Raw genomic sequence first — 20,269 nt, 5'->3', positions numbered from 1 at the left:
CGAATGATAATAACGGAATTAAATTAATTTCACAAGAAATAATAAATATTTTCGTCACCAAAGAGCGCACTTAAAAAAAAACAAGTAAATGTTAAACATCGCTCTCTCTCTCTCTCTCTCTCCTGACAAATTAAATATCGATAAAGAACAGTTTAATTTGCCGTGTGCGGTGTGCAAAAGCATTTACGGAACTCAAGATTTCATTAGTAAAAGGGTAAACTTATCGAAGCCATTAGCTTAATGCCAAACTCGAGTTTCAAGCGCGATCGTTGTAATTAAATCGCGCGCGCGAATGCCTTTATATCGAGTACGAGTCTTCGTTTGCTCCTGAACTCATCGTTGTAATTAAATCAGACAGTTGCTTTTATATCCGCACCTGGTTGTAGCTAATTTCCCTCGCAAAGCGAGGACGGACGAATCTATCTATCTATCTGGTCTCGATCGCCAGTAATTTCATATTAAATAGCACGATGAATTGTAATCTAGCAGATGGGCCGATATTCAAATTGCACGTCAGGTAATTAATTGTATTATCCCGCAATCTCATCGGACATCTCATTAAATTCGTTTTTTAATAGAGTGCATCGACATTCGTTCATTAAGCTAGCAATAATGTACTAGCTATAGTCGAAGTGCAATCTAAATTTATTACGTTATATATTTAAATATATTAAGAGCGTAAAACCTATATATAATATATATATATTTATCTTTCGTAAAAGACTCTCTCTTTCGATTAAAATTGAATGGAAGTAGGACTTTTGCATTTTTTTTACGAGTAATATCGAAAATTATTTCTTATTTAAATTTCATCCTAGTATTATTACATTAAGCTCTCTCTCTCTCTCTCTCTCTCTTTTATAAAAATATTTCTCTACACTGAAAAATCAATAAGAGAAAATATAATTTCCATTGAATAAAATATTATTCTTGTCACACACGTTCTCTTATAGTTTTTAAAAATATTTTTTCAATAATTTAATATAATTTCTATATACATTCTTTAGTCTTGATTAATTTATTAACTGTCAGTCTGATTAATTTACCTTTACTTCTTCATTTTTTAATTATGCGTGAAAAATATATTTCCTTCAAAAGTAATTACATCATTCCAACGTGGATATTTTATTTCATTCGCCCTTAATTAACAAAATTATGTTTCTTCTTTGAAACTGTTCATCGTATAAAGAAAACTTATTTTTCAAAAATACTCGCACGTATAAAACGACTGGGAATATTTCTGCTTCGCGAAGAATTACGTGGAAGACTGTACGCGAACTTCTCGGGTGTTCTTAAAATAGCCTGTCATTGAAGTTTCGACGCTTATCGGAGAGTGTGCTCAGCACGAGGGGTGTACAACCCTTCGACGAGGTCATTCGCGCGATACACAGAGGGCGGGTAAAGAAAGTATATAATTTTTTTCACTGTGGCCTTTAATGCGTTTCGCATTAATTAAACTTCAAACACACACACACACACACACATTTATATTTATTAGATGAAGATAAATTTAAAAAATATAGAAGATGTAATTAACGAGATGTAATTAATATTTGTCTCAAAATAAAATAAAATAGAAACAAAATATATTTTGATATACTTCTTACTGTAAAATATATTTTTCTTATTAGCATAATTAGCATTTTTTTCAAATAGAATAAAATAGAAATAAAATGTGCATTCATATTGTGAATCATAGAAATGTGAAGAGTAACAGAGAAATAAGCTTTCTTTGCGCATTAATGAAAATTCTGTCATTTTGCAGAGCATACCTGCAAGGATTTCCGATGCACTCAGAATGAATTCTGCATCGAGACGGATCTCCTTTGTGACGGTGTGAATCATTGTGGTGACGGATCTGACGAGGCCACCTCTACCCTCTGTGCCAGTAAGTTCTAATTACCGCGGTTTCATTTCTGACTGTCGACTCTTTTGAAAAATTTTATCCTCTTTATTTGTTAAGAATTTCAACTATTTAAAAACATTAATCATAATTTTGAAAATTATATAATTATATAATATTCGCGGTTAGATTAAATTATATGTAAAATGATTTAATAATCTCTACATCTTATGCTAGAACGATTTGATCGTTAACGATTAATAAATAAATATAAAAATTATTTATTTATATTTAATTATTATCTTTTTTATGTTTTAGATTCATCTACTACATTAACTGAATTATAATAATTTATTTTCAAAATATAAACAATTATTTTATGTATAATTTTAATGTTTTAATATTTAATTATAATAGTTTTATGTGTAATATTAAATTATGTTCAATGAATAAAATTATGTTTGGCATTATTTAATGTGTTTTTTATTTATTATTACTATTTATTATTTTGTTCATTATAATTTTATTAATATAATTAATAAATGTATATAAAAAATTATAAATTAAAAATTTATTAATAAAATATATATTCGTGTAGAAGATAAAAGATCATTAGAGATTTGATTAAATGTACCTTATAGCGTTTATATTTAAAAAAGCCTACTTTAATTCTCAAAATAACAAAGAGCATCTAGCTTCAAAGTAGTATTAAGACAAATTTTGTAGACTTAAAGATTTAAAGGAGGATGAGTAAACAAGTATAATATCATCAAAGTAGTATTACTAATCTAAGTGTATAAATCAGGTAAGGAGGTGCAAATTATCTTGAAAAGTGTGAAAGTAGCATCCAAATTTCGGGTTAATGTATTGCATCGCGTACGCTATTATTTCGGATGTTGATAATTAGCAGTATAGACGGTAATAATGTGCTAGTTAACATGAAATCAATATGTTCGCCATCAGGCCGTATCGTATATCAAGCAACTTTGTGCACATATCTTTTGAGACACGCTATATTTAATGAGCAAAGCGATTTAGATCGCGGAGATATAATCTCGCATGATTTAGTGCGGTTAGCCATGCTATTAATTTCAAGTATCAAACAGATAATAAACAGAGAAAATGCGAATTTCAGAAAAATAATGCTCTTTACGTCATATCAAAAGCTACTATCGCGCGAACAATTTTAATTAGGAATGAAGCGATTAAAGGAAATTAACTTTTTTTATATTCGTGAATCATATTTACAGAAATATAAAGACTCGAAATTTATTTGAAATATACAACACACGGCAATAATTTCGTTTACAGGAAAATTAATTTTCACGTAACTCGCGAAGAAAGAGAATGCAAATTTTATTTCTTTCAGGGAATAAAGATAGATTTCATTTTCCACCCGATGGATAAAAACATGATTTATCGTCTGCTTGTAATGATAAAGCGTTAATGTTTTTTTCCCGATTTTTGTACTTACGTGGAAATTGTTACAATTTTGCGACAGTTAAATGCTTGCCAAATGCACGCGAACTGAATTAACATAATATTTATGTTAATGGCCGAAAGTACGCGCTCATCGACATATATCTGAAGAGGTTAATTGCCGCGTATTCATGACTGGTATCTATGCATAGACTCGAAATATAGTAGCGGAATAAATTACCAATTTGTCGCATAATACTCGCTTCCACAGAAATTTAGCACATTCTATTGATATTTTATTTAATTCGCCGTATTTTCCTTTCACGATTTTCGATTTCCATTTTCAGACGATTAATCGTACTATTTCACTGATATAGTAACAAAATATATGTACATATACACATATATTGGACGCAAAAAGAAAAATGTATAATGGAAAGTTAAAATAGATATTTAAATTTATATGAGATGTTCAATTAAATTCTAAAATCGAAGATATTTATTAAAATTATTTTTCGCAATAAAGAAAATAATTTCGATTTTCTAAGTATATAATTTATAGCACGATTTTCACAAAATTTTATACTTTATAATATTTATGAAAATTGTATTTTAGTTGGCTCAGCTATTTTCATCAAAATATTGTTTTTATACATTTATCTGATTCTGTGTATGTGTGTATATTTTGCGAAAGTTATATTAAAATCTTTGCTGCAGAATTACGATACAAAGTGAATTATGTGAAAGGTGATTTAGCGCTAAAATTATTTTAAATCTAAATATTCATATATTGATTAGAAAGAAATATACAAAATTTAGAGATAAAAAATATAATCTATAATAATAAAAAATTCTATATTTTAATCACAATAGATAAATATTAAAAATATTCTTATTATGAATATTTAGATTTAATATTTTTAGCGCTACATGACTTTTCACAATTTATTTTGTGCGTATTAATTGTGCAGCTATAATTTTAATATAATTTTCACAGAATTTATTGATCGAAATGTCGAAACGGCAATAATTCACATGTCTAGTTTTTCGCTATTGTTTTCCGCGAAACCACATATTGTACGATCGATTTATTAAAAATTTAATGCCCCTCATAAAAGTTTTTCTTATTACTCGCGTTACTTACGAGTATCGTGTCCTGTAACGGTAAAACATGAAGTATACGTCGTTATATCGATTTTCCGATTCGTCGAAAGTATACGCGTGTCGCGAACGTGTATACCAGTCTTCTGTGAAACTCGTTGTAAGTATGGCTATTTTATGTAATTTTTAATACTTCTCTTTTCAGCAAAAAGATTACATTTTTCATTTTCATTATTCATCATTACATATCAATATTCTTCTTAAAAGAATATTTCTGGCAAATAAAATTTTATAATTTCATCTAAGTATACTATATGTTAAATTAAAATAAAATTATTTAAATAATTATTGACATATCTTTTCCTCTTTAACTAGTTAAAATATGTTTTACTTTCCATTATATATTATATTTTTCATTCACATTCGATATATGCATCTTACACTCATATATCTGTATATTATTCTCATTATATGACTTGACTTTGAAAGCGTATTATTTTCATCGTTCATCATTACATGTAAATATTCTTCTTAAAATAATATTCCTGGCAAATAAAATTTTACAAATTTCATCTAAGTATACTATATTAAATTAAAATAAAATTATTCAAGCAATTATTGCGACATATCTTTTCCTCTTGAACTAGTTTAAATATATTTTTTACTTTCAATTCTACAATAAACGAAAAATATATAATATTTTTCATTCGCATCCGATATATACATCTTACACTCATATATCTGTATATTGTCTTCATTATATGACTTGACTTTGAAAGCGTATTATTTTCATCGTTCATTATTACATGTAAATATTCTTCTTAAAAGTATATTCCTGGCAAATAAAATTTTACAAATTTCATCTAAGTATACTATATTAAATTAAAATAAAATATTTCAGCAATTATTGCGACATATCTTTTCCTCTTGAACTAGTTTAAATATATTTTTTACTTTCAATTCTATAATAAACGAAAAATATATAATATTTTTCATTCGCATCCGATATATACATCTTACACTCATATATCTGTATATTGTCTTCATTATATGACTTGACTTTGAAAGCGTATTATTTTCATCGTTCATCATTACATGTAAATATTCTTTTTAAAAGAATATTCCTGGCAAATAAAATTTTACAAATTTCATCTAAAAGTATACTATATTAAATTAAAATAAAAATATTTCAGCAATTATTGCGACATATCTTTTCCTCTTGAACTAGTTCAAATATATTTTTTACTTTCAATTCTATAATAAACGAAAAATATATAATATTTTTCATTCGCATTCGATGTATACATCTTACACTCATATATCTGTATATTGTCTTCATTATATGACTTGACTTTGAAAGCGTATTATTTTCATCGTTCACCATTACATGTAAATATTCTTCTTAAAACAATATTCCTGGCAAATAAAATTTTACAAATTTCATCTAAGTATACTATATTAAATTAAAATAAAAATATTTCAGCAATTATTGCGACATATCTTTTCCTCTTGAACTAGTTCAAATATATTTTTTACTTTCAATTCTATAATAAACGAAAAATATATAATATTTTTCATTCGCATCCGATATATACATCTTACACTCATATATCTGTATATTGTCTTCATTATATGACTTGACTTTGAAAGCGTATTATTTTCATCGTTTATCATTACATGTAAATATTCTTCTTAAAAGAATATTCCTGGCAAATAAAATTTTACAAATTTCATCTAAGTATACTATATTAAATTAAAACAAAATTATTCAAGCAATTATTGCGACATATCTTTTCCTCTTGAACTAGTTCAAATATATTTTTTACTTTCAATTCTATAATAAACGAAAAATATATAATATTTTTCATTCGCATCCGATATATACATCTTACACTCATATATCTGTATATTGTCTTCATTATATAACTTGACTTTGAAAGCGTATTATTTTCATCGTTCATCATTACATGTAAATATTCTTCTTAAAAGAATATTCCTGGCAAATAAAATTTTACAAATTTCATCTAAGTATACTATATTAAATTAAAACAAAATTATTCAAGCAATTATTGCGACATATCTTTTCCTCTTGAACTAGTTCAAATATATTTTTTACTTTCAATTCTATAATAAACGAAAAATATATAATATTTTTTATTCGCATCCGATATATACATCTTACACTCATATATCTGTATATTGTCTTCATTATATGACTTGACTTTGAAAGCGTATCATTTTCATCGTTCATCATTACATGTAAATATTCTTCTTAAAAGAATATTCCTGGCAAATAAAATTTTACAAATTTCATCTAAGTATACTATATTAAATTAAAACAAAATTATTCAAGCAATTATTGCGACATATCTTTTCCTCTTGAACTAGTTCAAATATATTTTTTACTTTCAATTCTATAATAAACAAAAAATATATAATATTTTTCATTCGCATCCGATATATACATCTTACCGATCTTACCAATATATACACTCATATATCTGTATGTTGTCTTCATTATATGACTTGAGTTCGAAAGCGTATCTGGTTTCAAAGGCAAACTGGACACTTTCTCGGCCTGATTAACGATCTTTCCTTGTAATTTCAGACTCCGAGGCATCGACGATCCTAGGCATGCAGACTACTTGGTTCGCCGTCGCCCTTGTTTTTCTGATACTCAGCATGGGCGGTCTGGTAACGGCGGCGGTTCTCTGCTTTTGCAAGCAGCGTGTTCCTACCCCGAGGCACCCCCATAACGCGCACAACGCTCAGTCTCATCCCCCAGTCAGCTTCCCATGTGAGTCACAAAAAACCCCCCTTACATGTACACGATCGATTCGCGTCGTTGGTGTCGTTGCAACCGCCCATAGTCGGTGCAACCTCGTTCGTTCTTTGTGGTTTTACTTCGCGCACTGTCAACTCAAAACACCGAGCAAAACTTTTTCGCTTTCAGTTTGCTCTAATGCCATTATGCTCTAAACGATTGCATTTCCGCGATGTACACGTGCGAAAACGAGTATATATAATTGTCGTGAATTTAATTATTAATATCGATTGTATAAATACTAAAATTGCGTACAATTAAGGAAAATTTCTATAACTTGTAATTCAGTCTTTTTATTTTTTGAAGAAATGTCAAAATCAGATGTATCTATACAACCTTTTTTATGTAAGAATAAAATTACAAAAGAAAGAAATTTGTTATCTTAGATTACTTTAAAACAAAGTCTAAGATAGCATTTTTCACAAATTAAAAAATGAATTAAAATTTATACAAATTTTACTTGTAAATAATTCGGGTATTTATACAAATATTGTAGAAATTACCAGATAAATATAGAAATAATACCTTGACAAAAATAGCTGAATTAATTGAAATACAATTTTGATAAAATATTGTAACGCGCGCGTGCTCTTCAAAAATATATTATGAATTATATACATAAAAATTGAAATCATGTTCTTTATCGCGAAAAAGAGCTTTAATAAATCTCTTTTTGATTAAAAAAAATTAAAATAAGAGAGTTTCCAAATTGAATTTGATTAAAACATCCTGTATATAAGTTTAAAAATATATTTCAACCTTCAATTATATATATATTTCTCTTTTACATCCGATACACTCACATTTAAAGACAATTTGCTTTTATTAAGCGGACTATATTAATAATTATGAAAATTAATTAATTTGATCTCCCAAAAATGATAACAAACGCATTTAATCAATTTGAGTCTAGCGGGTCGAGCCAATGATCAAAGGACGAACGCTCTCACGATTACAGCATAAAATATTTATTATTTATGCTTTATCGTAAAACATGCTATTATATTATCATCTTTGTAGAATAGAAATCACACAGACGTCACAGTACATTGTTGAAATTCTTTTTGATCAGTTTAATATAAAACATGTATATATCTGCATATTCGCCTTCCGAGCAAACATTTTACAAAATCACTTTGCGTACTAAATTGAAAATCGATTTGTATTTCACGAGGAAATAAGTCACCAGCGCAAACTTCGATAACCGAGTACTATGAACGAAGTGTTATTTAGCACATATATAATCTAGAGTTTATATTCCTACAATTTTCGTTTTTTCAACAAATCATTTATCTCGGGATTTTCTTGTACAGATGTAGAATGCAATATTTTTCTAACAAATTTATATGCAATATATTTTTGATTTTCAAACATATATATATATATATCAGATAAAAGGTGCATTACTTAATTTCATAATTGCATATTGGCTTCAAATGTAAAGTGTAATTACGTCTAATTTATTATGCACTAATTAATACGAGATACGTATGTTTATCAATCAGAATGCGGAGTTGTGGCTCAATGCCAGATTACGTACGATAATCAAGGATTGGTCCCGGATTTGGAATTATTACATTAGGATTACATTTACAAAATGTTACGTTATCATTGCGCCTGCCATTTCGCGTTCGCGTGCTGTTACTCGATTATGCTGATCCCATTCGAACACCCCGTATACGTACTGTATGTTTGCTTTTCATTTGATTGCATAGTGGTTTACCACCCTCCCTTGCACTTCTACACGTCATTTCGTACCATGACAACGATTCTAATTAATTAATTTAACCTGCAGATTTGACAAATGCATTCGGCGATCCGCATCCGTCAATCATTCCGCGTATATTCGCGGTCGACCATTAAAATTTATTTGTCGGATGGAAGAACATTCGCGCAGTCACTTATATTATTGCTTTTCGATTTTATTATTTATATGAAATTTGTATCGCGCGCAAACTCGCTCTTCCTTAAATAAAATGTCTTCCCTTGATAACGCACAAGCCGATTAAAAGTCACCTCAGAGTCTCTGTACAACTAAAGTTATTTCAAAATCTTTTATTGTACTACAAAATGTTTGGATTTTTCTTTCTAGGAAAATCACGGTTGAAACTCGTATGGATGTAATAAAATACATGCATATATTTAATATATATTTTAAAAATATATTTAATATATTATATTTAATATATTATATTTAATATATATATTTTAATATATATTTTATATAAATAAAATCTAATATATATTTAAATATATATTTTATATAAATAAAATCTAATATATATTTTAATACATATTTTATATAAATAAAATCTAATCAGATCAGTTTTCTTCGCGAATTCGTATCTATATACGACGAATTATTTTCACGCTGGATTAAACTCCCTCGTACTTCGGTATCATTTTTTTTCACGGTGCTCGATAACCACCTAAGGGTCTCCGAACGCTGCCCGGACAAGGGATGATCCCTCTCTTCATCATCGCAATCATTCCGCTCGGTTCCGAATGCATAAATAAAACGTGACGTCACACACGTCGTTATATACGACGACCTTTCAACAAGAGCCGACCCAAATATCTGCGGTTAGCGCTGAATTAATCAGCGACCATCGGTTAGATTGAATCTCGCTCGCCCCGTTATAATTAAGCAGCGAGATGATCGATAGACCGATACATTCTGTTGTGAGCCTCTCTCCCTTACAATGCTATTCGTTATTTATTTACGCGTAACTGTTACCGCGGGCGTTTGCGGCGGCAGCGCAGCGAAATTAGAGGGCGGAGATGACGGATGAAAAAAAAAAAAAAAAAAAAAGAAAAAAGTGATACGAGGAGGAAAAAAGCTTCCCGAACAAAACGCGCGTGGGTATATTTTCATTAAACGATCGATCGTCGCCGTTTCGGTCCGCTCTCGCGCTCGTTTTATAATGTCGTTTGGCTTTTCGCGATTTCAATCGGCGAAACGCGCGGTATCGCGATGTTTGCCACAATTCCGTCTCGAATGTATATCGTTGTTGTTTTTTGGCCCCGCGGTAATCGATAACAAATAGCGCGTGTCTCGCGGCTTGTTTCTCGTCCCGTTTGTTTATTGCTATTACTAACCGCGGAAAAAGGGAGAATGAGAAACAGACAGAGGGAAAGAAAACGAGAGAGAGAGAGAAATTGCACTCGCGTTTAAATTAGTTTAATATACGGAAGTCGAAACTTCTTCTATCTCTCGCGCTATCTCGGTGCATGATGGGTCGCGCACCGGAAATTCGATTATCCGAAACAAACGCGGGACGGATAATTAATTTTGGTGTAGAAACACGTTTTCGACTGATTAATCGAACCAGGGTCTATCTCGGATAGCGAATAACTGATCTTTACGCGGGTGAATTAAGTTATATGTTTGCGATGTATTACCTAGTGAGATACAATTTATATTACTGGTTGTAGTGCCTCGATAATGCGAACGATAATTCACGTAGATGAGTTAATGCAAATTATACTGGCGTCAAATTACTCTCTTTACGATCGATAGCATCGAGACGTTCTCGTGTGTGTTTTGCATCTATTAAATTAATCTCTATATAATATTCAATCTCCACAAATGACAGTTCTTTTTACGAAAGAAATATTTTGGGGCTCTACGGATTTAGAATTTCGTTGTCAATTAAATCAAAATTGTTTCCATCCTAGAAAATATGATTTAAAATTAACGTCAAATGGTTTTTAAAAATAATATATATTTGCCTTTTTAAGATAGCGGATAAAACGATTATCAACGCGATTTTAATTAATCGTATTGTAAAACGTATTTATATTTATTACCAGAATACCAGATTAAACCAGAATTATTTATAGACAATCATATATCATTGTTCTGCACATTACATATATTGTATTTACATGACGCAATCAAATCAATAATAGTTTTAAATACGATGTCAAGGAAACTATTTAAGATCTAATTGGAATCAATTGACTAAAATTAATCGAGTGTATATTCAAAGAGGTCGAGCAAATCTAAGTCGTCAATTTCCCTTTTATAAATATACTATCTCTTATTTTAATCGTTTGAATTTTAAATAGCTCATCGCATTTTATTTCAATAACTTTGCTCTTTCGCGAATTAGCGAATTGGTGATCCAACTAATAAAGTGTCGATAAATATAAAAATAAAAGAGCTTTTTTAACAATTCTTTACACATGAAAATTTTTTATGTTTTTATAAATTAATAAATTTTATCTCGAAACTCAGGAATATTCTTGAAAATTAAAACTAAATTAGCTTTTCAAATTCTAATCAAAATTAATAATAATAACTTTTTATTTAAATTATATATATATAATATACATACAGCCTTGGCCAAAATATAAAGCATTTATTTTTAATTACAATAACAATTAAACAAAATAGAGTTGTGAAACAAAAATAGTTATAAAAAATTTACCATATATTTTTCAGAAATTCAGTATTGACATCTATTTTTCATTTCACAACTATTTTGTTTAATTGTTACTACAATTAAAAATAGGCGCTTTATACTTTTTGCTAAAATTTCATAGGTATACATATGTACCATACATGTGTATATATTTATCGATAAATATTGTTTTATTGAAATAGAAAAGTTATATCAATTTTCATGTAAAATAAAAACAATGTTGACATCCCCCGTTTTCAGGAATCCATCATATTTTTACATTTAATCGTCAAACTTTTTCGATCATATTAGAAATTCTGAAACTTTTTGAAGAAGATTCGGAACCTTAAATTTAAAAAACGGGTTACTAAACTTCACTTCAGAAGATCCGAGATTATAAGTGAGACTGGGAGTAAAAAAAACTGCTGTTACGTCACCCATCCCGATTTAATGGAGCGCGTCGACTTGATAACGGCCGTTTCTGGCATCACGTTGCAAGATTTATTAACGACACGAATAACAGGAACTTTGAACGCAATAACGTATTTCCAATAAGCTAATGCGATAAGTCTAATATGAAAATTATCATTGAAAATTCATAGAGCTATGCATTTCAACGTTCACGCCGTATTAAAGAAGTATCGTATTGTGTCAGAATTTCCTAATTTACTCTCTCTCTTTCAGTTACGACTGAATTATTCGCGAGATAGAAACTAAGACGTCGCATTTTTTAATCTACGACCGAGCTCTTTTTCTCTCCGTGCTACATTTTTCAATTTCTTTGAGATATAATGTCGCTTGGGGTTTCTCTTATATCTCATATATATATATATATATTAAGCTTCTTATTTAAGATCAAAGTTATAAATACGTAAAATAGCGAGATGTTTAATTGCACTTTTTAAATCCACTGATTTAATTTTCGCGATATTTTAATTGTATTTCACCAAGAGAATAGAGCGATATATATCCTTTTTATTCTTTCTCGTTGATTTTTTACATTTAATTGCCCGCTTTGATATAACCTGTAGCGATTATGACCGCATGATTGAATATTAAACCCATGCAAACGATGAAAGATGCTCGTTTTTACGACACTTTCGACAAGCGCCGTTCCTCGTAAATGTAAAAAAAGTTTAGTGTTAGCGCGGTTGCAGAGAGTTTTGCAGCAGCGCAGATATATTTTTGTACATCAAATGCGACGAGGCAGTCTCACCTGTCGGCCCTTTGTCGCAAGTTTCATGTCCGAGCGATATTTATTCGAGCGGGTATCAAAAGTGGCCGCGGGAATAAAAATCAAACGACTGCAACAGATTGGAAAATAAATATAAATAAATATAAATTCGATTAAAAATCCCAAGTTTGCGTAACTGGATCCGATTAAAAGCTCCGCGTGCAGCATCCCATATATCTCTCCAAGAGCCGGAGGTATTCAGAATATATAATACAAGTCTGCAGCATCCGGAGAGTCGGGTCCAGACGCAACCCCTGGATTGCGCAGATATATCCGAGTCCGACACGTCCGAGTTTGGCGGAATAGCAATAAATTGAAGCAACGCGGCGAAGCTTTGTATCATCGGGTCGAAGCAAATGTCAAACTCCGCTATGCAGCAAAGCGCCGGCCCGAGTTTTCGTCAAATATTTATCGTAAAACTTTTACGTATTTTGCATATATATATATATATATATATGCGGAAAATTGCGTACATTCAAATCAAATAAAAATATATATATATAATTGAGGATTATTAAATTAATTTAAATAATTTTTTGAGACTATTTGCACTGGCGAGAATTTTCTGCGAAAAAATGCGAGGCCGAAAATTTTTTCTCGCTATAATGTAATTCGTTATATTTCAGAGACGAGAGAATAATTTTAACGAAAATTAAATAAAAAGTTACGCACAACTTTTTTTCAAGTAAGAAAACGGACAGGGCATCAGATGTAATGTGATAAAATACATTTCAAAGAGGAGATTACAATCGTAGTCCGCAAATTGGAAAAAATATCGAAGTAACAGAGCAAAAGCGAGAGAAATAAGAGAGAGGCTTATATGAAATTTACCGACACACCGTGTGTGGCTTTTACAAAATAAATGTCGATAGTTCGTATACCTTAACTAAAAGTTTTGCATGTGCACTCTTGTTACGATATTCCACTATCCTGGGAATATAGAGGAAAATGCAGAATAAATGGAGGCAAAAGGTACATCATGCTTTGGCCTCGGTCCAAAAAAAAAGGATGACTTTGTCGATCTGAACGGTCGGGAAAATAGAAAAATCGCTCTCCTCCTCGCTCACTCGCTTATGTGTACTTTTTAATAATAAATAAAAGTTTCAGCGGAGTTCTCCCGCAATTGAATACACACACGAAACGAGGACAAGAACGGAAACTAGATTCTCCCCTGCAATTTGTAAATAGAATTTTAAATTCGAAAATTCAAAAAAAAAAAAAAAAAAAAACGCAAAAAGAAAGATAAATAGTCGAAGGAGAATTATCAATTTTTAATCGAGGATTGATTGTGATCCAGTTCGAAATAATTTGAAATAATACATTTATGACATTAACATTCGCTATAATGAAATTAATTCCTTCGGTAATGAAGCTTTAGCGCGATAATCAATGCAACCATACGACAACTATGTCTATTTCGAGGCGCGCGTATGTACACTTCATGCCACCGATTTCATCATTAGTCAATGTAACACGGATTACATTTTTAAATTGAGGATTATAATATGATTGGCTGATAAGCCGCACACACCGCAAATTGAAGCGAGTCTGGGATATCGATTTTCTTTGAAATATAACATGATTAATAGGAAGTATGCGGTAACAGTAATTTTAATCGTATTAAGCGGTGCATGTGCATTATAAAAATTGGATTGCTACTCAAAAATAAATATTTTTGGCAATATTGAAATTATTTCGACTAAACCAATTTACTTTTTTATTGAATTATTATTGCATTTAAGTCGTTGAATTATTCCTTCTTCATGTTTTTATAAATATTTTTACAAGAGAGAAAGAGAGACGATGAATCTATATTTGTAGCCTGAACTATTAATACTTTTATATATAAAGCTAAATATTTTTACGCAAGTATTTTAAGATTTTTTATTATTTTATTTTTTACAATAAAAAATAAAAATTTTCTATAATTATATGGGATAATTAAAATTCTACCACAAACAAATATGTTGTAAATTAATTAAATATTTCTAATTAATTTTATTAATAATTTTTCCCAAATTATGTATTATAAGTTTGAATGTAGGATGCTTTCTATTCGGAGAATATTCGTATTTTCGAGACACATATATATTGAGATGTATACTATTACTGAATACCTAGATAAATATTTTCAAGTATGAAACAAGACTGCCAATCTACATTTGGAGAATTTCTGCGAGTGCTCGAGTACAGGCGGATTATGTAGGAGGAATGAGAATACATTCGTCCTTCTTTTTTCCTTTTCTCTTAGTCTCTTACTGCTTATGTAAATAAACTCATTTCGGGGCTTGGCTCGAAAGAAACTCGACGAAAAGTAGGACTTTATGTTTAAAGGGAATATCTAAATCATTCATGAAAATCTTAAATTATAATGTATGATAAGCCGATGAAATGAGATTATTCGCTCTTATTTAGTATTTAGACGTTTCGGTTTAAATTTAGGGAAAATTACGTACATATATATAAAATTATTATATATAATTATAATATATAATATTATATATTATATATATATATATTTTTTTGTATATATACACTTTTTTTCTAGAAAAATCATATGTGATAAAAAAGATAAAACCATTTACAGAAACAATTGTCTTTTTTTAGATTTCTATTCTTTTTCCTTTTAATTTTTACATTGTTTAAAATTTAATAATACATCCCTTAATTTGCACTGCTTAATATTTGTCACTGAATATCAGCACGATTAAATATTCGCTCGCGGTCATATGCGAGCTCCGTTTAAACACAGAGCGGTTTGCTTAGCTGATGATCGATAATAGCGATAATTGCATGGACACGCATATAATTGGGACAGCTCTCGGCTGTTCGTGACAACGAACGCAAAAAATTTTTTTTTGACCACAATTAGCATTCACATACGCGCCGTTCGCGAAAGTTTATCGATATGTTTGTAGGCTGCATGCCAACTCGAACGAAATTTCACCTTGTCGCACGCAACGGAAGTAACAAATACTTTCTCTTCTTGTCTCGAAACGCGAAAATCCCATGTGGGTTTTCAGATCCCGAAATCCGATCGATAATATTGTGCTTTGTTCGACGTAAGGAAATGGCATTCATTTCGAGCTTTACTGATATTTGGTAGTACAATCGCTTGCAATTATTCCGAACGAGACTCGAGCTGTAACAGGAAGTTGGCGCATTATTCAAAGCAGCCTTCGATGCCATTGGAGTTAGTCACGCGATGCACAACAGCACACGTGTTATCGGACCGCGTCCGCAAACGTAAATCAACGATATCAACTTCTAATTGCTAGAATCCAGCAACAAAAGCTTCGAACTTTTCTCTCATTGTTCAAATATTCACGATAGAGAGATTCGTGGTTCTTCTAAATTCACTTTGGAATAAATATGAGCACAAATACGCTGACATATTTCGCATACAGTCGTATGCTTTTTTTCTAGAATTATTATACATATAAAATAGATTTATCAGAGTGTCTGTACTCAAATCTTATAAACAAATTTTTCCCTGAGAATCTTCTGATCTTTCAGGTATTCCCGTTCAAAATTCCAGATAAAATCAAATTTGTAAATACAGCTTTTTAAAATAAGTTTCTTTAATGTATGTGCTTTCTAATGTTTTCTCTTCATAATTGCAAACAAAAATATAAAGCAGAAAATAATTTATAATAAACGTCTTAAGGAAAATATTATTTAAATTAATTAGATATTAAATTATTTATTAAATATATAAGGAACACTAATTTATTTAAATATTACCTATTCAAAAGTTAACAGTTTTTTATGTAACTTATACAAGATCTTGATACTAAAAATGAATCGTCAATAAAAAAATTACACGAAAGTTAGACATGTTTCTTAAATGATCGATAAGAATAAAATCATGAAAGAGGTAATTTATTGAGTTTTAAAATAAAAGGAGAGAGAGAGAGAGAAACTTGAATAGGATGATAAAGTTTCGATATAAAATTAAAGATTTATGTAGTAATAATGCATAATTGCTAGTCGCTCGACTGAATTTTCAATAATGAATTCTATTGATAGAAGTCGGAAGGATTCGCCATACAATGAAAAGCTTCTCGCGAAATTCCGACGAGGGACGATTAAGGAAACACTCGTATCTCGGAAATATCCAATTTGTCGTACAAAACACGAGTGCCATTAGAGTTCACGTGCCGTCACATCATCTCCTGTATTCATCCACGGGATTCTAACCCGCCAATCCCGCACTCAAGCTTTCATCGATCGCCATTCGCCATTTGCCGTAATCACTTCTCGAATCGCTCGTCGTAGCCTAGACTTCGCTAAGCGCACAATCGTTCCATTGATTAGACCTCGCCGGTGTTTTATCGTATCGAGCGATATCAATGACGCGTTTCATCGATCAAGTGCATTCTGAACGAAGTGCGCCGCGATTAGTGGACACACGTGCAAGTGCATGGAAAAAAATCATTTACTTCTGCAGTGCGCTCTACTTCGTCATCGGTTCGACCTAACGTGGAATATGGTGTCGTTTTTTGCGTAGAGTGATGAAAAGATGTCGTGATTGTCCGAGAAAATGACGTAGTTTTCTAAATTGATAATACAAGCGCGTGCTCATTTGATAAAATCTCAAGTTTTGTCATATATTTAAATTCATTTTTCAATTATTTTTTGATATCTCCATTCTTATTATCGTAAGAAATGACGTATCTTAAACTGTACTGTCTCGTATCAAATTATCACTTACGTATCTTATCGTCGAAATAAAAAATAATAAATGTGTGCCAAGTATACCATGCGAACAAACATTAATAATTTTCGAATTGATAAAGACCATATTTTGATTGCGATAAAAATTCGAGAGACTTTCAATCGGCAACTGTTATTTACGCTTCTTTAGCAAAGCTCCTTCTTTCGACGACGTGCAAATTCTCTCAAAGGAGAAAACTTTCAATTTTTGAACCACGTCGCTAAACAATCACAATGTTCACCTTCCATGACTCACTTCCGCGTCCAGATCAAACATTTTTTGATAGAAAAAATAAATAAAATAAAATAAAATAAAATAAAAACACCTCGCCGCGTGTGTCCGTGCTCTTTAGGGATTCCAAGCTCGTCGAGGCTCGTCGAGTACGTGACGTTGCTCAATCGTTGCGGAGTTTCGCCCGCAACGATCAGCCAATCGTTGCAGCGACCAGTTCCCACCAGACAGTCGCCTGGAATCATTCACAGACGTTTCTTCGCGCGCTACCGTGGCGGTCAAGGTGGACCTTCCGACGGATACGAGATGACGAACGCCAAACGGGGTGGTTATCCGCCAATTTGGAAGATTCTAACGATACTTTTCGTCATCTGCGAATTTATCACGACCACGAGCACGCAGACGACCTTCGTCGTGAGCAACGCGGTGGACGATCAACTCGGTAAGGACTACTTCGTGGGACCCTGTCTGGTGAACACCAATCAGACCTGTCCCGACGAGGAAGTGACGTTCTTCCTCTACACGAGATTCAATCTGGATGAGGGCCAACAGATCCTAGTGAACGACACGAGTTCGAATCTTGCCGATATCAACTTCGTCGCGGCGGTGCCCACCAAAATTATCGTGCACGGCTACAATTCGGATATGCAACTGGGATACTTGGTGGATATCAGGAACGAGTACTTGAAGCGAAGCAGATATAATATCATCGCGGTCGATTGGCATCGTCTGGCGACGGCGCCGTGTTATCCCTTAGCCGTCCACAATGTGCCTCACGTGGGCGATTGCCTGGCACAGCTGGTCGACCGTCTGAGAGATCACGGTGCCGCGGACATCCACATGATCGGTTTCAGCTTGGGTGCCCACGTGCCGGCATTCGCGGCCAACGTGCTGCGTCCGTATCGGGTGCCCAGGATCACCGGCCTCGACCCGGCGAATGCCGCTCTTCATCACCGTCAACAAGGACGAGAAGCTAGACGCGAGCGACGCCGAATTTGTGGACGTGTTGCACACGAACGCGTTTATTCAGGGTAAGATCGAGCCGAGCGGACACATCGATTTTTACATGAACGGCGGGGTCAATCAGCCTGGATGCTGGGAACATGGGAATCCATTCGGATGTAATCATCATAGAGCGGCGGAGTACTTTGCCGAGTCGATCAACTCGAAGATCGGTTTCTGGGGCTGGCCCTGTTACGGATTCGTGGCTTATCTGCTGGGTCTCTGCCCTCCTAGGTATCCCGCGGTGTTGATGGGTGAGGATGTCAACAAGAGATATCAGGGCTTTCATCTGGTGAAGACGAAGGCTCAGAGTCCGTACGCGGAGGGAATATTCACGGTAGAGGATCTGTACCAGCTGGATCTTTATCAGCAGGATCTTTATCAGTGATTACGATTTCCTCGGGGAAAATGTTACGAGAGACCTCGTACGGATTGATGAAACGCGGGAGATGGGAACGAAAATATAAAAGACTCTTCGTGTTAACGTCGCGTGTCGGGAAGATTGAGATATCTTGATGATGCCAAGTTTTTGTCGAGAGAATTGTAAGTCATTCAACACGATTTTGAAACCAAAATCTTGAAAAATCTAAATAGATTATATTCGAACTTTATTTCGAGAAAAGTATTTCAATTAATCGTTTAATATTATGTCTAAAATTTTAAGAGATATGCGTAATTTTTCTGGAGATTTTTAATTTATTTTTAAAAATAGCGAGCGATAATTCACTACAAGTAGATCCCGTCCAATATTTTTTTTCATTATGAGTATGAAAAAAGAGATTATAATTATATATTGTATATTGTATTTCGCGCAATAGATTACATGATATACGCATTTTCTTATATCAAAATGCAAAATACAAAATGCATCTGACATATCTAAGAGGAGTGTGACAGAACATTGAAGACAGTCACGAACTTTGTTACGAGTTCTATTGTTCTATAGATTAGGTGAATGAAATCGACGTATTGAGCAAAGTCTCGCGAGACTTTTCGAGACTTGTCAATTTTGGAACACGCGGAATCTGATGCTGCGCGAGAAGATGTAGTATGTCAAGGTCAGACAACTATCGCGACCTGCTAATCGATATCTCGCTAAACCGGAGAAGTGGGGCGGAACACGATTGCGACATACTAGCGAATTAAACAATCTCTTATCGATCCGAAGTACAGCGTTCAAATAAAAAGTATTTACAATTATATCTATCCATCTATATAGTATATGCCAGTCCATCTATTTATCTGTCTATCTAATCAATTTATCCGCCACTTGAAATGTTTCTTCTGATATTTTTATGGTATTGTCAAGCTCTAATATTGGCAAATTCGCAATCTTTTCTAATCAATCTTGTCCTTTGCTTTTCATATTTATTTTATTCCAGAATTATTTCTCAATAATAGATAGATGCATGGCATTTTGCATGATAAGTTACATATGTATATGTCTGATATATACATATGCCGCATTACATGAGTTTTGAAATTAAATATG

General features: G+C 32.1%; 1 protein-coding gene across 1 annotated transcript in view; it reads left to right on the top strand.

Annotated features, from left to right (window-relative positions):
• LOC114938349 (uncharacterized) overlaps positions 1 to 19,979 on the top strand; it is a 204,956-nt gene extending 184,977 nt beyond the window's left edge. Inside the window, 4 exon segments of the mRNA XM_085481137.1 lie at positions 1,766 to 1,888; positions 6,972 to 7,160; positions 17,897 to 18,711; positions 18,713 to 19,979. Coding sequence (XP_085337263.1) covers positions 1,766 to 1,888; positions 6,972 to 7,160; positions 17,897 to 18,711; positions 18,713 to 19,165 — 1,580 coding nt within the window. The 3' untranslated portion in view covers positions 19,166 to 19,979.
• Positions 19,980 to 20,269: the final 290 nt, after the last annotated feature.

This window comes from Nylanderia fulva, unplaced genomic scaffold, assembly GCF_048542155.1.
Source record: "Nylanderia fulva isolate GAGA-0341 unplaced genomic scaffold, ASM4854215v1 Scaffold17, whole genome shotgun sequence".
Classification (NCBI taxonomy): Eukaryota; Metazoa; Arthropoda; class Insecta; order Hymenoptera; family Formicidae; genus Nylanderia; species Nylanderia fulva.
This window is presented reverse-complemented; position numbering and strand designations above follow the sequence as displayed.